The following is a 12,584-nucleotide window of genomic DNA, read 5'->3' as shown; positions in this document are numbered from 1 at the left end:
CGGTGGCATTTGGACCAAGCCCTTGGGTACCACTGTGGCTCTGCTGGGGCACAGATCCAAGCTCTTTAATGGAGTAAGTCCCTTTTGTACAGCTTACATGTATTTTGTGCCTTCCTCATAATCCTGGGAGGTTGTTTTTCTTCCTGCTGTCTCCTTGTTTTGAAGGGTGAATTCCAAGAGCATCCCCGAGGCTGCTGCTGCACCCTTCTTTTTTCAGGATGGCACGTCAAGAACTGGAAGCCACAGATGGGAAAAGTCCTTGCGTTTTATGTGTCAGGCCTATTTGCAAAATGACAGAGAACATTTGAATTTCCTATGGCCCCACCTCACTTTTGGTGTCCAGTGGTGTGGTTTTTTCCTGTGCTGTCAGTTCCTATTTTTACAAGGGGCTTAGGACATGAGCTACGCCTGGAGATGATCAAGTGTTTTCTATTTCTATAGACTATATGTAGTCAGTAAGGGATGTAGGGCTGGACTGGGCCCATCGAGCACTTTACATTTGAGATGTCAGTCTTCTGGGCTGTTAGGGACCTGTGGCTGAGGGGCCACAGTCATTTGTTTTCCTTGTATAAACTCTAAGGGGGGGACTGCATCTCATCCACTTGGGATTTTTTCATTGTTAGGTGAGGGCTGCTGTGTTTGACTTAGACTGGGAGGAGGTGAGGGTGTCTGCCTCCATCTGCAGGGAGCTCTTTACCTGAACTGTACCCAATAAAAGATGATCACGCCACTGGTATCAGTCATCTTTTATTTTGAAGCATCTCCCCTTACACCTACTACCTGCTGACTCTCATGCCCCAGGGAAAGCATAGAGCACTTAGCCTTTATTTTGTGTTCTATGTTTTATTCTCTCTGTCAACACAAGAACAGCTGTGGAGTTCTCCTGGCTCGCTCTCTGCCCCCGGAGAGCTCACGGAACAGCTTCACCATCACGTTTATACATCCCATGCGGGCTCCAGCGCTGCACTTAAGCCCGGTCCAAAATATAAATTAGTTGATTCATCTCCTGTAGGCTGTAATACATGAGCTCACTAAAGTCTCAAGCCCTCAGCTCAAGTGATAATTAATCAATCAGTTAATTAAGCAGATTGCTCCAGGAACTCAGCCATGATGTATGTTTCCAGACCTTTGTCTTTTTGCCACTTCAGTGTGAAGTTCACCTGTGCTTTGCTACAGCACAACATCTGCAAGCTTGAGCTCTACCCACACACACAAAAACTTAGTAACTGAAGAAAAGCCAAGCAAAACCAGCAGCAGCGCTCTTCCCCTTCTTCATCCGCTCCCCTCGGCAAGGCAGGTGCGCGACTTAGGCCAGCTCCTCTGTTGTGGTGTTGCATCTTCCAAGGGCTTTTGTAACAGAAAGTTTGGATGCGGCATTAATTTAAAGCAGAACTACAGTGCCGTGGCAGCTCAAACTCCCAGCCCTATGTAGAACACTAAATTCAAAATACTGGTCTTAGATCATGCAAAGAAAAAAGACATGATAAAATCAGTGTCATTTTATTCTTAAAATCTCTTATTACAATGTTCTCTGTAGGTGCAGTTAAGCCCCAGACATCCCCTGCAAGCCGTGCTGCAGCTTGCCCCGGTAACTTTTTCTGACAGATTTAAGAAAGGGGGTGGGTTTTCTGCATTGGGTCACAAACTGAGTCTGCCAGCAAGGAGGAAACAGAGTTGCACCATTTCCATCCGATGCCGCTAGCCCTCGGGAAAAAAAAAACCCAAACCCAATGCAACAGACAGATTTTTCCACCCTTGCATCTCTATGACGGTGCTCACCAGGTGATGGAGGGGGTGAAGGGACATGGGGAGCCGTGGTTGCACATCGTAGGCCGTGAGGTCAGTAAGCAAGATGTGTCACAAATAAGCTGCAAATCAAAAATGGTAGGGTAGCGAATAGGTTAAAATAAAAGCATCTTTCTACTGAGCTCACACATCAAAGCGGGTGCTACAGGCGTTTTCTATTCCGGCGTTGCCAGCCTCACTCCTGAGAGACGTGGGGCAGTTCAAGTCACCAGGGGAGGGAAGCTAGGAGGTAAGAGGCACTGCTGCTCTTCGTCACTGCAGCACCAGTTACAGAGCTCAGCTCTTCCAAGTTTTGATTCAGTATTAATGGCTTGAGCTGCGTTTACAACATAATCCAGGCATCTCGTGCTCACGCCCCCCAGCACAATGTCACCACACATGGGTATTTCTACCCAGCACACGCAATCGGGCCAGGTGCTGGAGAAGGAAATAACACTGACAATAATGCTGACAATAATACTGAGCATTAGAAAAAAACCTTTGTGTATATTTATCCCCAACATCTTGGCATGTGCAACAAGCCAGAAGTACACCTGAGAGGAGCCGCAGGGATAAGCCTGACTGCTATTGCAGTTGGAGGTTCCAAGGACGACCTCAGGTTTGCTGAGGACAAAAGGTTTACCAGCCTTCAGCAGTTGCACGCAAGATGTTTTCATAGTTCTTTAGAGAAAACAGTAGGGCGGGTAATTACAAACTCATTGCACCGCACTTTGCTATATGGAAACGTTGAGAGCACTTAGCACGGCTCTTGGTGCACGCATCTGTTCCCCGGCTGCCTACTGTGCTTCATTGCCTTGATCTGTAACAGCGTCAGCATCAACGCACCCACCGCTGAGCAGTAGCTGGGGAAAGCTGGCGGGGCTCCGGCTCCGGCTCGCCGACGTTCCTCCTACACCCATCCCTGGGCAGCTGAGCTCTGTCCAGGAGATGCAAAGGCACCGAGGAACATGCCCTTCCCTCAGCAACACCTCGGCCGGGGAGCTTCTTGGGCGAGCAGCAGTGCTGTACTGGTGGTGTACTGGTGCTGTCAGGAGAAGGATGCTCTCATTGAGCTTCAAAATCCCACTGCAATCAGGTAGCCCAAGACCCATCTTCAGAGCTAGACGCCATGCGTGAACGTCCCCACGTCCTGTAAGGGAAATAAGTATTACCAAGTTAAGTATAAAACACAGATTATAATTGTTTGGCTGATTTTTAGTGTATTTTGAAATACCTCCACTCCACCCAGGGTGTTTAGCTCACCTGGAGCTGCCAACACGCGTCTGTTTTAGAAAGCAGCTGCTCGTTATCTGCAGTAACAAGCATTAACACCCTGCTTGTGTGCTGAACAGCCATAAATCTACAGCGTTGCTGTATAATACCAAAGGGTGCCCTATGAGCACAGCAATTTGTTTTGTGAAATGCATTGGCACACCTGGTTTTTTATTTTATCCCCACCCCCCCACTCCAAAACACAGTCACTCCTATCAATTTTCAAAGCAGAGCTGGAAAAACAAAAACACCTACCAGAAATTCATGTATCCGTCCAAATGTTAGGCAAGAAACGAGTGATGTGAGCAGTATGAGGCAGGTTTGACTCCACAGATGATGGATCAAGGGGAAAGTTGTACCTTATTTCAATAATGCCACCCTAACACAAGCATCACCGAGACTCAAAATGCATGATTTTTGAGCTTCATGTTATGCATTCAGCAAAGCATTCGCTGGTGTGGAGTCCCATAGATTTTAATAGAAATACATTAACAAATAACCCATAGTTTATCATCTTTATCACACTCTGTAACTCCTGCCTGACCCAGGCTAGAGCACGTGCCCAGGTTTAAGATCAGCATCGCCGCCAGCATCACAGGGCGACGCATGTAGCTGGATGGGGATGGAGCGCTTAGCCCTTTGCAGAAAAGGGCCCTAGAAGGGAGGCTGCAGCTATCGTGATAGATGGGCCAACACACCTGCAAGCAAGTGCTCAGAAATAACATCCCACAGCCCGAGCCACCAGGCATCCAGCCCTCGTGCCAGCGGCCGCGCCAGCACTGGACCCGCTCACCGAGTTCCACCCACGCCGTCCGTTAGCAAATACAGCGTCGCTGGATGAACGCCCCTGCGGTCTCACCAGGAAAAACTGCCCCAGCCAAAGCTGCAAAACCCCTTTCCCCTCCTTGGCGGCACTTACCGGTGTCCCTCGATACCCTGTGAGAGCCTGCACCCTCTGCGTGCAGCCAAACGCTCCGTTTGGTCGTTACCGGAGGGGAGGATTTGCACTTGATCTGAAGAGCTCTAACACGATTAATGCAGGAGGACTTCACAGCCTGACTCGCTGCCTTCCCCAGGACAAATATCAGACTTCCCCCCCCCCCCCCCCCCCAGAGGCATCACGTACAGACTCACTAAACCCTAACCCCAACCTGCTTCTTATAAAAATACCTCTTACTCTGCAGGGGATAAAGCCGTGATGCCTCACGCACATCATTCCCAGCGGCCAGCCGGGAGGGCAGGGTAGGCACATGCGTCTGCCTTTGGGTTCTCAACCTCGCTCATCCCTCTCGGGATGCTCTTCCAGTGGCTGCAACGAGAAGCTCGACGTGGGCGCTGCTGCAGGCACAGCTCACCGGGCACCAGCACACCCCGTTTGCGGCTGCAACGCACCTTCCCTGAACCAGCATCCCTCTGCTGTACTGGCTGGCACGGACAAGACGACAGCCAGCGGCCACTCGGCCTTTGGCAGGGGTGAAAACGGCCAGACATTGCTGCACTGCTTGCCATGGATGCCCTGGCCCCACCGGGTTCTGGTTTGCAACCGAAGTGTCCCAAGCTGGGAGAAGGGGGCAGCGAGAGGGTGGCCCCTTCTCTAGTGATGCCAGGCAGAGGCAGGCACGACCCAGCTACAGCGTTATTAAAGCTGCTAAACTGTTAATTACAGCTTGCTGGTATCATATACAGCCTACCTGTGAGGTTTGGATGAGGTTAGAGTTGTGCACGCTTGCAGAGGATGCGTAAGCACATACTGCTTACTGTTATTGAGATCACTTGAGTTAATAGGCAAGAAATGCATTAAAAAAAAAAAAAAAAAAAGATAAGTTCTGCAAGAGAAAAGTGACCTAGAAAATTCAGTTATCCTCTGAGCGGCAACAGCACTAAGTTTGGAAACGAAGTTTACTAATTAAACTGAAACAGTAGATTTTAGTGGTGCTTAAAGCGCTAATTTCAACTCCTCTTTAAACCGTGAATCTCCAGCAAAGCTCTCAGTAATAACAATAAAAAGCTTTGCGCGCAGCTGCCAGGTACTGAGAGCCTGCAGAGCACTTTGGCTCTTCCAGCAACACCTTCCCAGATGGTCTCAAGAAGCTTCTCCTCCCTCTAGCTGCAGCAAGGGGAGACCCTAAACCACCCCTCGCCTTCCCAGCCGTTCCACCCAAGGCTTCCAGGGCCCTTCCTCTGGGCGAAAAGCCTGGCCCCGACATCTGCCAGCAGCAAAAGAGTTGATGTGGTGCTCAGGGACATGGGTTAGGGGTGGGCTTGGTGGTGCTGGGTTAACGGTTGGACTCAATGATCTTAAAGGTCTTTTCCAACCTAAATGATTCTGAGTTGTGGAAAGGGGGAAACTTTCATCTCCCCCTTTCAGTGGCCTTCTCACAGCCCCTTCCGATGTCTGGAAGCACAAGGGTCCCTATCCCCTCCAAACGCTCCAGCGGGCTCAGGCTCTGGGTGGATCAATCTATTCCCCAAGCCTAACTGTGCAGCAGAGAATATTTGCCACGAAGAAATTTTTCCCTTTGTGTTTCCGTGTGCTAACAGGAAAGAGGAAACTGAGATAAAACACAGGTGAGCGGTACCTTTGCTCCTGGCTTGCGCGGTATCTTTCGGTTAAACATTAACAGCTTGCTGATGTGTGGCTCAGCAGACACATGGCATCGCGGGCTGGCCAAGGTATCTCCAGGAGTAGATCACAGCCCACCAAGAAAGAAGATCAGCGCTGGAGGGGACATCTGCATCGCTGCCGTCTCCCCGGGTACCCACAGCACAGACGGACTGCGGGAGCATCACAAGGCATCCAGAGTTCTTCCAGAAAATAACACTGCATCAGCAGGGGAACAGTAGCCATTGGGTTTGTGTATAATAATGAGATCCCCAGTAATTAAACCCACCCCAGCATCGTAACCTGCCTCGGGGAGGCAGGGATTGCAGTGGAGCGGGATGTCACAGCTCCATACTCCCCCTATTTCAGGGTCCCTCGTGTCCGTAGCGCGCTACCAGCATGGGCGGCAGCAGCTGTGGGTGGGCAGCGCAGGCGTTCCTCACCCCTAACACCTGTGCATCACCCGCTGGGTGAGCGTTATCACCTTCCAGCATCCAGGGGAAAGAGCAGTATGGGCTAAAGGCTTGTTACAGAAGATCCCGATCCCACACAGGTAGCTAGGGACTGCTCGACAAATGCAATTACGGCCACAACAACCTCATTGCTTCTTCCTACTCTATCGACCCAAAGAACGTTAGTCGTATCTCACATATGGGGCACCTCTATCACCCGACTAGATGGCAGGTAATTTTGCGAGCCCGGATTTAAGACACCCTCGTGCGTCAGTGTTAGACTTGGAGCACGATGCTGCCAAGCTTGTTAGAATGCACAGCTGGATGATCATAACTATTTGCTCTTATTTGCATTTATGCAAGGCAAGAAGATACACCCCCACTGAACACCTACATTTTACATAGCCAAAACCTCACTAAGAGAGGGATGCAAGAAAAAGCAGGAAAGAGAAAAGAGTAACATTAGTTGATCAAAGGGGAAAGAGGTTTTTTTTTTTTCCTCCTTTCTTTTCAATCAAAGTGCAGTACATAGGGTTCTAACCTATGCACTGAGCTTCCCGTTAATGGCAGCTAGTCTATAACAAGTTGACCAGATGACCCTGCAATAGTCCCATGAGGATTATTAACAAACAGAGCACATCACCTCCACGCAGCGCATTTGAAGCTCTCGCTCTTACACGGGTGAGCCACACCATCTGTAGTTAAAGGCAAGCCTCCCCACCAGAACTTAGGGTACGACCCCCCAAAATAGCCCTCTGTATGTGGGTGCCAAACGTGGGAGCCCCAAACGCCGCGCTCGCCTTGGTTTCTTTGGTCCTCGAGGTCCTTTTCTTGACAGCTGCCAGCAGCGCCAAGCATTGGCCTCCTTCCAGCCCTGCTCCAAGAGGAGAAAATAAAACAAAATAAAAATGTGCAGCGCTTACTCTTCCAGGGACCTCCCGCGGGGCTGGGAATGGCAACTGCTTTGAGCCGGGAAGGGTTTTTCTTTCCTTCCAAAGCTCGCTTGAGTTTTTGGCGTCGCGCAGACCAACAGTGATGCGTTCAGACTAAGCCATCTCCTGTGGGTCTTAGGGGAGCGCAGCAAAGGTATTAAAAGATAACAACCACCACGCTGCTCGTGCTCCCCAGTTCGCCCAGCCCTCAGCGACAGACGTGGCACAAGCGTTTTAAATGCTGACGATGCACTTTCTGTTCTTTCACTAATCCCGCTTAGCGACGTCTTGTACATTTGATCTTGATGGCAAGAAGCATCTTCTGCTGCAAACCAAACAAAGGACCTAAGGGAAAAGCACCCACCCACGCCCAGACACCGAGTGCAGGGCAGACACCTAGAATGGAATGGAAAGGTTTTCTTTCGATGCGGCCAGCTCCAGGGAGGGAATAAAGCTGTCGGAGAGAAGCCATACTCACGCTGAGATCGCTGTGCGGCCCGGCTCTCAGAGACTTACCAGGAGCATCCATATGCTCGACACGGACCGGCTGGAGCCATCACCTTGCTTTGAGGGTCTCTCTCCAAGCTGAGCCCTGCCCAGCAAACATCCATCTTCCAGGCACGCTAATATCCATCACAGCTTGCCTCCCCTACCCACCTCATCCTCTCCGCTCCAGATTCAAAACCAGCAGGAAAGCAGCTACGTGCCAGGGCTCCCAGCAGCTTCCAGCCTCGCCATCCACTGGCCACCCACCCCTTTCTTTGGCACATTTGGCCACATTAATTCACACGCAGTCCCATCCTTCTGGCACTTCACCCACCCCCCAAACCGTTTCGAGGCCAGACATCACCTTAACCGTGCCTTCCATCTCAAGGCATCCTTTTCAAGAGATGCACGGAGGCGGTTCATTAAAGTACTTTATTGGTGATCACATGTACTCTGTGCGCGTTAAGCTTTGTACAAACCCCCCCTCCATCACCACCAGAGTGAGCGGCAGCCACCAGGAGCTTTGAACGCTGGTTTGCCTCCCTTCTGCAGAAGCAGAAGCAAAAAGCATGTAAAAAAAAAATAAATAGCCAAATTGGCCACACCAGTTGGGCTCCAGCAGTAAACCAGTCCTGCGGCACAGAAAATTAAAAACTCGCTCCCAGACGAGCCTGGTTTGCTCTTGCTGCCACCAAAGGAATGCACGGGAAAGGCTCTGCATCTCCTGCCGTGCTCCGCCTTCGGGGTCCTGCCTCCCGCTTCTGATGCTCTGCCATCAAGTGCCACTGTAGTTTATCAAGACTAATTAAAAATGTCATCTCAAGAGCTCTAAGCCAGCGGGGAAGATGTTTCCATGCCCGTCTCTGCCTCACTTGTCATCCGAGCCGCTCTCGGGCAGCAGGGCGCCGCCGGAGCTCTTGTTGCCTTTGCGGATGCACATGCCGCAGTCCAGCTCCACGTCGATGTCCCCGAATTTCAGCTGGCAGGACTCGTTACAGCTGCAGGAGGGACAGTGACACCAGTCAGGTATCTGTGGGCAGCAAGAGCCGTCGGCTCACCTCAGCCCGCTGGGGAAGCCTGCTAAGGACCATCTGCTCTGCAGCATTGGCCCATCCTTTCCAGCCAAGCCACAGACTGGTCCGTGCTTGGATGTGCATCAACACCCACTTTTCTTATCCCAGCACTGGTGGCTGGATTCCCCTGAGCAGTATTAGGTCTGGGTATTGTTCTTGGCCATCCCAGCACTGTGCTGGGACCCCCCTGGTCCCCTCTCCCCCACGTACCAGCGAGACGCAGCAGAGTTTGCTGCCAGGACAGCGAGGGCGCCGGCGTAGTGCCAGCAGAAGCACATGGTGAGGAATGTCAGGTTGCTGCGGTCGGTCTGGTCCCAGCCCGGTCCTCCCCACGGAGGGGACAGCACAAACCCAATCTGGTCACAGACGGAAGAGACGTTGGGCATCAGCGTGTGCCAGGCTTTAGTACATCCCTTTTCCTCCTGATCCCCACCAAGCTGTTGCAGCTGACCATGGACTCGAGGCACAATAATCCCAAGTAACACCTGGACCGCTGCCCTCAGCACCCCCAGGCACGCTTGTCCCCCCTGACTGACACAGGGGTGCGCCTCAGGAGGAGAGGGATGCTCTGCATCTGGATGCTCGCAACGCAGCCCGGCATCCCCAGAGAAGGACAACGACCCAAAGGCTGCATTGCCAGCCTGTGCATTTCTCCCTAGACCCAGAACTGGGTGACTGTGTCAGAGGTTTGCAGATATTTTCAGCTATTTGGAACACATAGAGGCAGAAATTAGATTTAATAAAAAGAACAAAACCTCATGATTGTAGTTTCCCACCCTGGTGGGGTCTAATTTCCAATTAGCATGCAGGGTTGCCCCTGCTGCACACATGACACGCGTGTAATCTCCGTGATGGCACTCTGCCTCCTTTCCTCCTCTTATTTACCAAAATATTTCAACCAGCCTGCAAGTCTGACTCCAACAGATGCGCTGTAACAGGCAGAGCAGCCCCCTCCCCGTGCCTCCCTCAGCGTGAAGCCCCCCGCTCAGAGGGGAGCGCTGGATACGCACTGACCTGCCAAAGCCAAGAGCCCTGGAGAAGGAAGGAGCTGGTCCTGAAGGTCTGCAGGATGATGTGGTCTCGGAGGAACACCTCTAGGAGGGCACAGAGGGCTCCAGCAAAGATAGCCATGGCCAGCAGGGAATGGACGTGCTGGTCCAGCGCAGCATCGCTGTAGTCACGGAAACAGAAGAGCAAACCTGCCGAGATTCACATGGCATTAGAAAAGGATGCTTTGGGATTTGTTTTCTGGAGGGGAAAAAAAAAAATATCTGAAAAATCAGACTGTGCTCCAGGTCTTGCTGTGATCTGCCTGGTGGGAAGAGCCAGGCAGCAAACAGGCTCCTGCCATCATCTCCCTCGGCAGTGCCGGGGTCTGCTCTGCCCACAGATCTGTGGGGCTCCCCGTGCCCACAGGACCATAGGGCCATCAGGAGGAGCACGGCGATGGGGACCTTCAGCTCAGAAGATGGCAGTGACTTTTGTATCAGGGTTCATCCCTCTCTGCATCCAACCGAGGTGGGGGGACACCACCTTTCTGCAATTCCAGAGCACGCCAGCTGCTTACCACCAGGAGCAGCACACATCCCTGGGTCCTCGTGCACACCCCATGAACTTGGGGGATCCAGCCCTGGCCAGATTCATGTTTGGAGAGAAACGGGGAAGGGGCAACTTTGGCATGCAGCCAGCACCACCACATACCTGCACACCCCACAGCCCTGGCCGCCTGCTCAGAGCCTCGAAAAACCGGGGGCTTTGGAGCTGTTGCACACCCGTGACCCTTGCAGCACCTCCCCCACCCCGTACCCCCCACTGCGGGCGATTCACCTTCGATGAACAGAGCCACGGCCAGCGAGAGCCGATCCAAGCCCAGCGGCAACTTGAGCGGGGAGTGCGAGACAACGTCCACGATGCCGGAGAGGAGGAAGAAGAGGTAGATGGTGGTGTAGTGCCAGTGGGTGAGGTCTGTCCAGCTGTGCGTCGTGGAGCTGTACAGCTGCAGGTGGGGGCCAGCGGGAACAAACTGCTCGGCCAGTATCCCTGGGCAGAGAGCAGAGAAGTCACCTTTTTTTCCTCCTTTTACACAGGGAAAAGAACAAGCTCGCAGAAAACTTTTCTTTGCAATGATGAACACGTAGCGGTATTTGCCCAGAACGGTAGTAAGGTCCCATCACGGAGCATTCCACGAGCACGTCCCCAAGCTCCCCCACACCAGCCGCAGCTGTTTCCCACTACAAACAGCCCCAGTCTCGTGGCGGAGCGTGGCTGCAATGCCAGCAGGTATCAGGGCAGAGATCATCATCACCTCTTACCTGCTAGAGCAAAGAAAGCTTTGACCGCCCCTTCAAAGACTTCCACACGCCGGACCCCATAGCTTGGCTGGCTCTCGGCACTGCCTCTCTGCCTGAGATACTTCAAGGGGTATCGCACAGACCACCAGAGACCAAAAATGAGGAAGAAGGTGCCCCGGAGGGCGCTGCCAAGGAAACTCGTTGGCATCGGGCTTGCTTGCTGGACCTGCAAGGACAAACAGTGCCTGAGGACCGACCCAAAGCAACCCCAAGAGAGATATCGGGCTGCTCACTTGCTCAGCATCCCCAGGGATCTGCATCCCGACAGAGCGTGTGTGTGTGGCTCTGCCATCAGCTGCAAACAGGTCATACCAGAGATGTGACATCACCAAGAAGAAGCTGCCGCTGCGCACCACTGTATATATGCATATATTTGTGTGTGTTTATGTATATATATGTGTATGTGGTTGGATGCACATAATCGGCAGGACTTCATCGTGCCAGAGAAAAATACATTAACACCCAAGAAAGCACAACAGCTACACGCTATTAGAAGAGGAACCATAACAAAGTTTTTGCTAATAAAAAAGCAACATGACAATTATTTCCTTAGAACATAAACTGCCTCCAAACTAGATAATTACCAGGGCGTGAATCCAGCCGGTGTATTCAGCAGCTCCAGCAAGCTAAGGCTTTGCAGGGTGCTACTGGAGGCGGCAACCCAAGCACCATTACCATTTCCAACAGAAGCCTCACGCATATCCCACACAACCTTCGTGTCGCACACCAGCGGTGATTTAACACCAGGGAAAGAGTTTGCACCTCCAATAGGAAGAGCTGGAAGAATAAAGGCATGAAAATTGCCTTCCACTAAGCTCGACCAACGTACTGGTACCACTGAGTACCGGCACCACTGAGTACCGGCAGGGATGCAGAGGAGCAAAGGCACGGCAGCGTGACCGGCGAAGTTATAGCCTGCAAACTATTCAAGCCCATACTCAAATTGTTGAAAAAAATCCCAGAGCAGCAAGCACAGAAGGGAGTAAGTAACTATCTAAACGCTTATCGCAATGAGCTTTTGATATTACCTTAGGATGGTCTCGTTCCCTCCAGCAAGACCTCTCTCCTTGCTCTCTGTACGCATCTACCACCTAAGGAGGTCTCACTCTCAGCCTCCCCACGGGCTTCCCGGTCCTTTTCTACAGGTCGGATGTGCAGGGAAGAAGGCATTACTCACCCCTAAGCCGCCACACCAGCCTGCCCTTGCATCACAAATCACATCCTCGCCGTGTTTATAAATACCAAAGTGAATTGCAGAGGCTGGATGAACAACTCCAGCACGTTCTCCGAGTCCTCCCACACTAGAAAGTAATTAGGCACTGCAAAAGAAGGGTAGGATGTGGCGTGGCAAGTGCCCTAGGTGGGGGAGAGCTCTGCAAGACGTCCCCAGTCGGGTTTTGCAGAGCTGGAGTTGGTCAAACTGGCTCAGCCCTGTGTGGGCGAGCGCGGTGTTTGGGTGTAGAGACTGTTGTCATCCGTTGCACCTCCGGACACAGGTGACCTGGGAAAGGCTCAGAACTGTTTGCACCGTGTTCAGGTTTCCTTTCAGGAGGGAAGTTACTAAACAGCCTTTCAGGTAGACGAGCAACACCCCATGCCAGGAGCTGGTTTGGGGATAGGCGATGGCTTCC

General features: G+C 52.1%; 1 protein-coding gene across 1 annotated transcript; it reads right to left on the bottom strand.

Moving 5' to 3' along the window:
- Positions 1-8,282: 8,282 nt before the first annotated feature.
- LOC130141697 (transmembrane protein 45B-like) lies at positions 8,283-11,113 on the bottom strand. The gene is made up of 5 exons (XM_056322797.1): positions 10,915-11,113; positions 10,430-10,642; positions 9,617-9,801; positions 8,813-8,958; positions 8,283-8,527 (listed from the first exon to the last, which is right to left on the bottom strand). The coding sequence occupies exons 1-5, from the start codon at positions 11,099-11,101 to the stop codon at positions 8,398-8,400; spliced, it is 861 nt and encodes a 286-aa protein (XP_056178772.1). The 5' UTR covers positions 11,102-11,113; the 3' UTR covers positions 8,283-8,397.
- Between the last annotated feature and the right edge of the window lie 1,471 nt (positions 11,114-12,584).

The sequence above is a fragment of the Falco biarmicus genome, chromosome 20 (genome assembly GCF_023638135.1).
Source record: "Falco biarmicus isolate bFalBia1 chromosome 20, bFalBia1.pri, whole genome shotgun sequence".
In the NCBI taxonomy this organism is placed as follows: Eukaryota; Metazoa; Chordata; class Aves; order Falconiformes; family Falconidae; genus Falco; species Falco biarmicus.
The sequence above is the reverse complement of the archived record's forward strand: the minus strand, read 5'-3'. Positions and strand labels throughout refer to the sequence as shown.

What these genes read in the sequence shown, in the direction of transcription:
- LOC130141697 (XM_056322797.1), bottom strand. Translation starts at nt 11,101, where the DNA reads ATGCCAACGAGTTTCCTTGGCAGCGCCCTCCGGGGCACCTTCTTCCTC. An exon ending in CGTGGCTCTGTTCATCGAAG is followed by an intron (nt 9,802 to 10,429) that starts GTGAATCGCCCG and finishes GAATCTCGGCAG; the next exon opens with GTTTGCTCTTCTGTTTCCGT. An exon ending in AACTCTGCTGCGTCTCGCTG is followed by an intron (nt 8,528 to 8,812) that starts GTACGTGGGGGA and finishes TCCCTCCTGCAG; the next exon opens with CTGTAACGAGTCCTGCCAGC.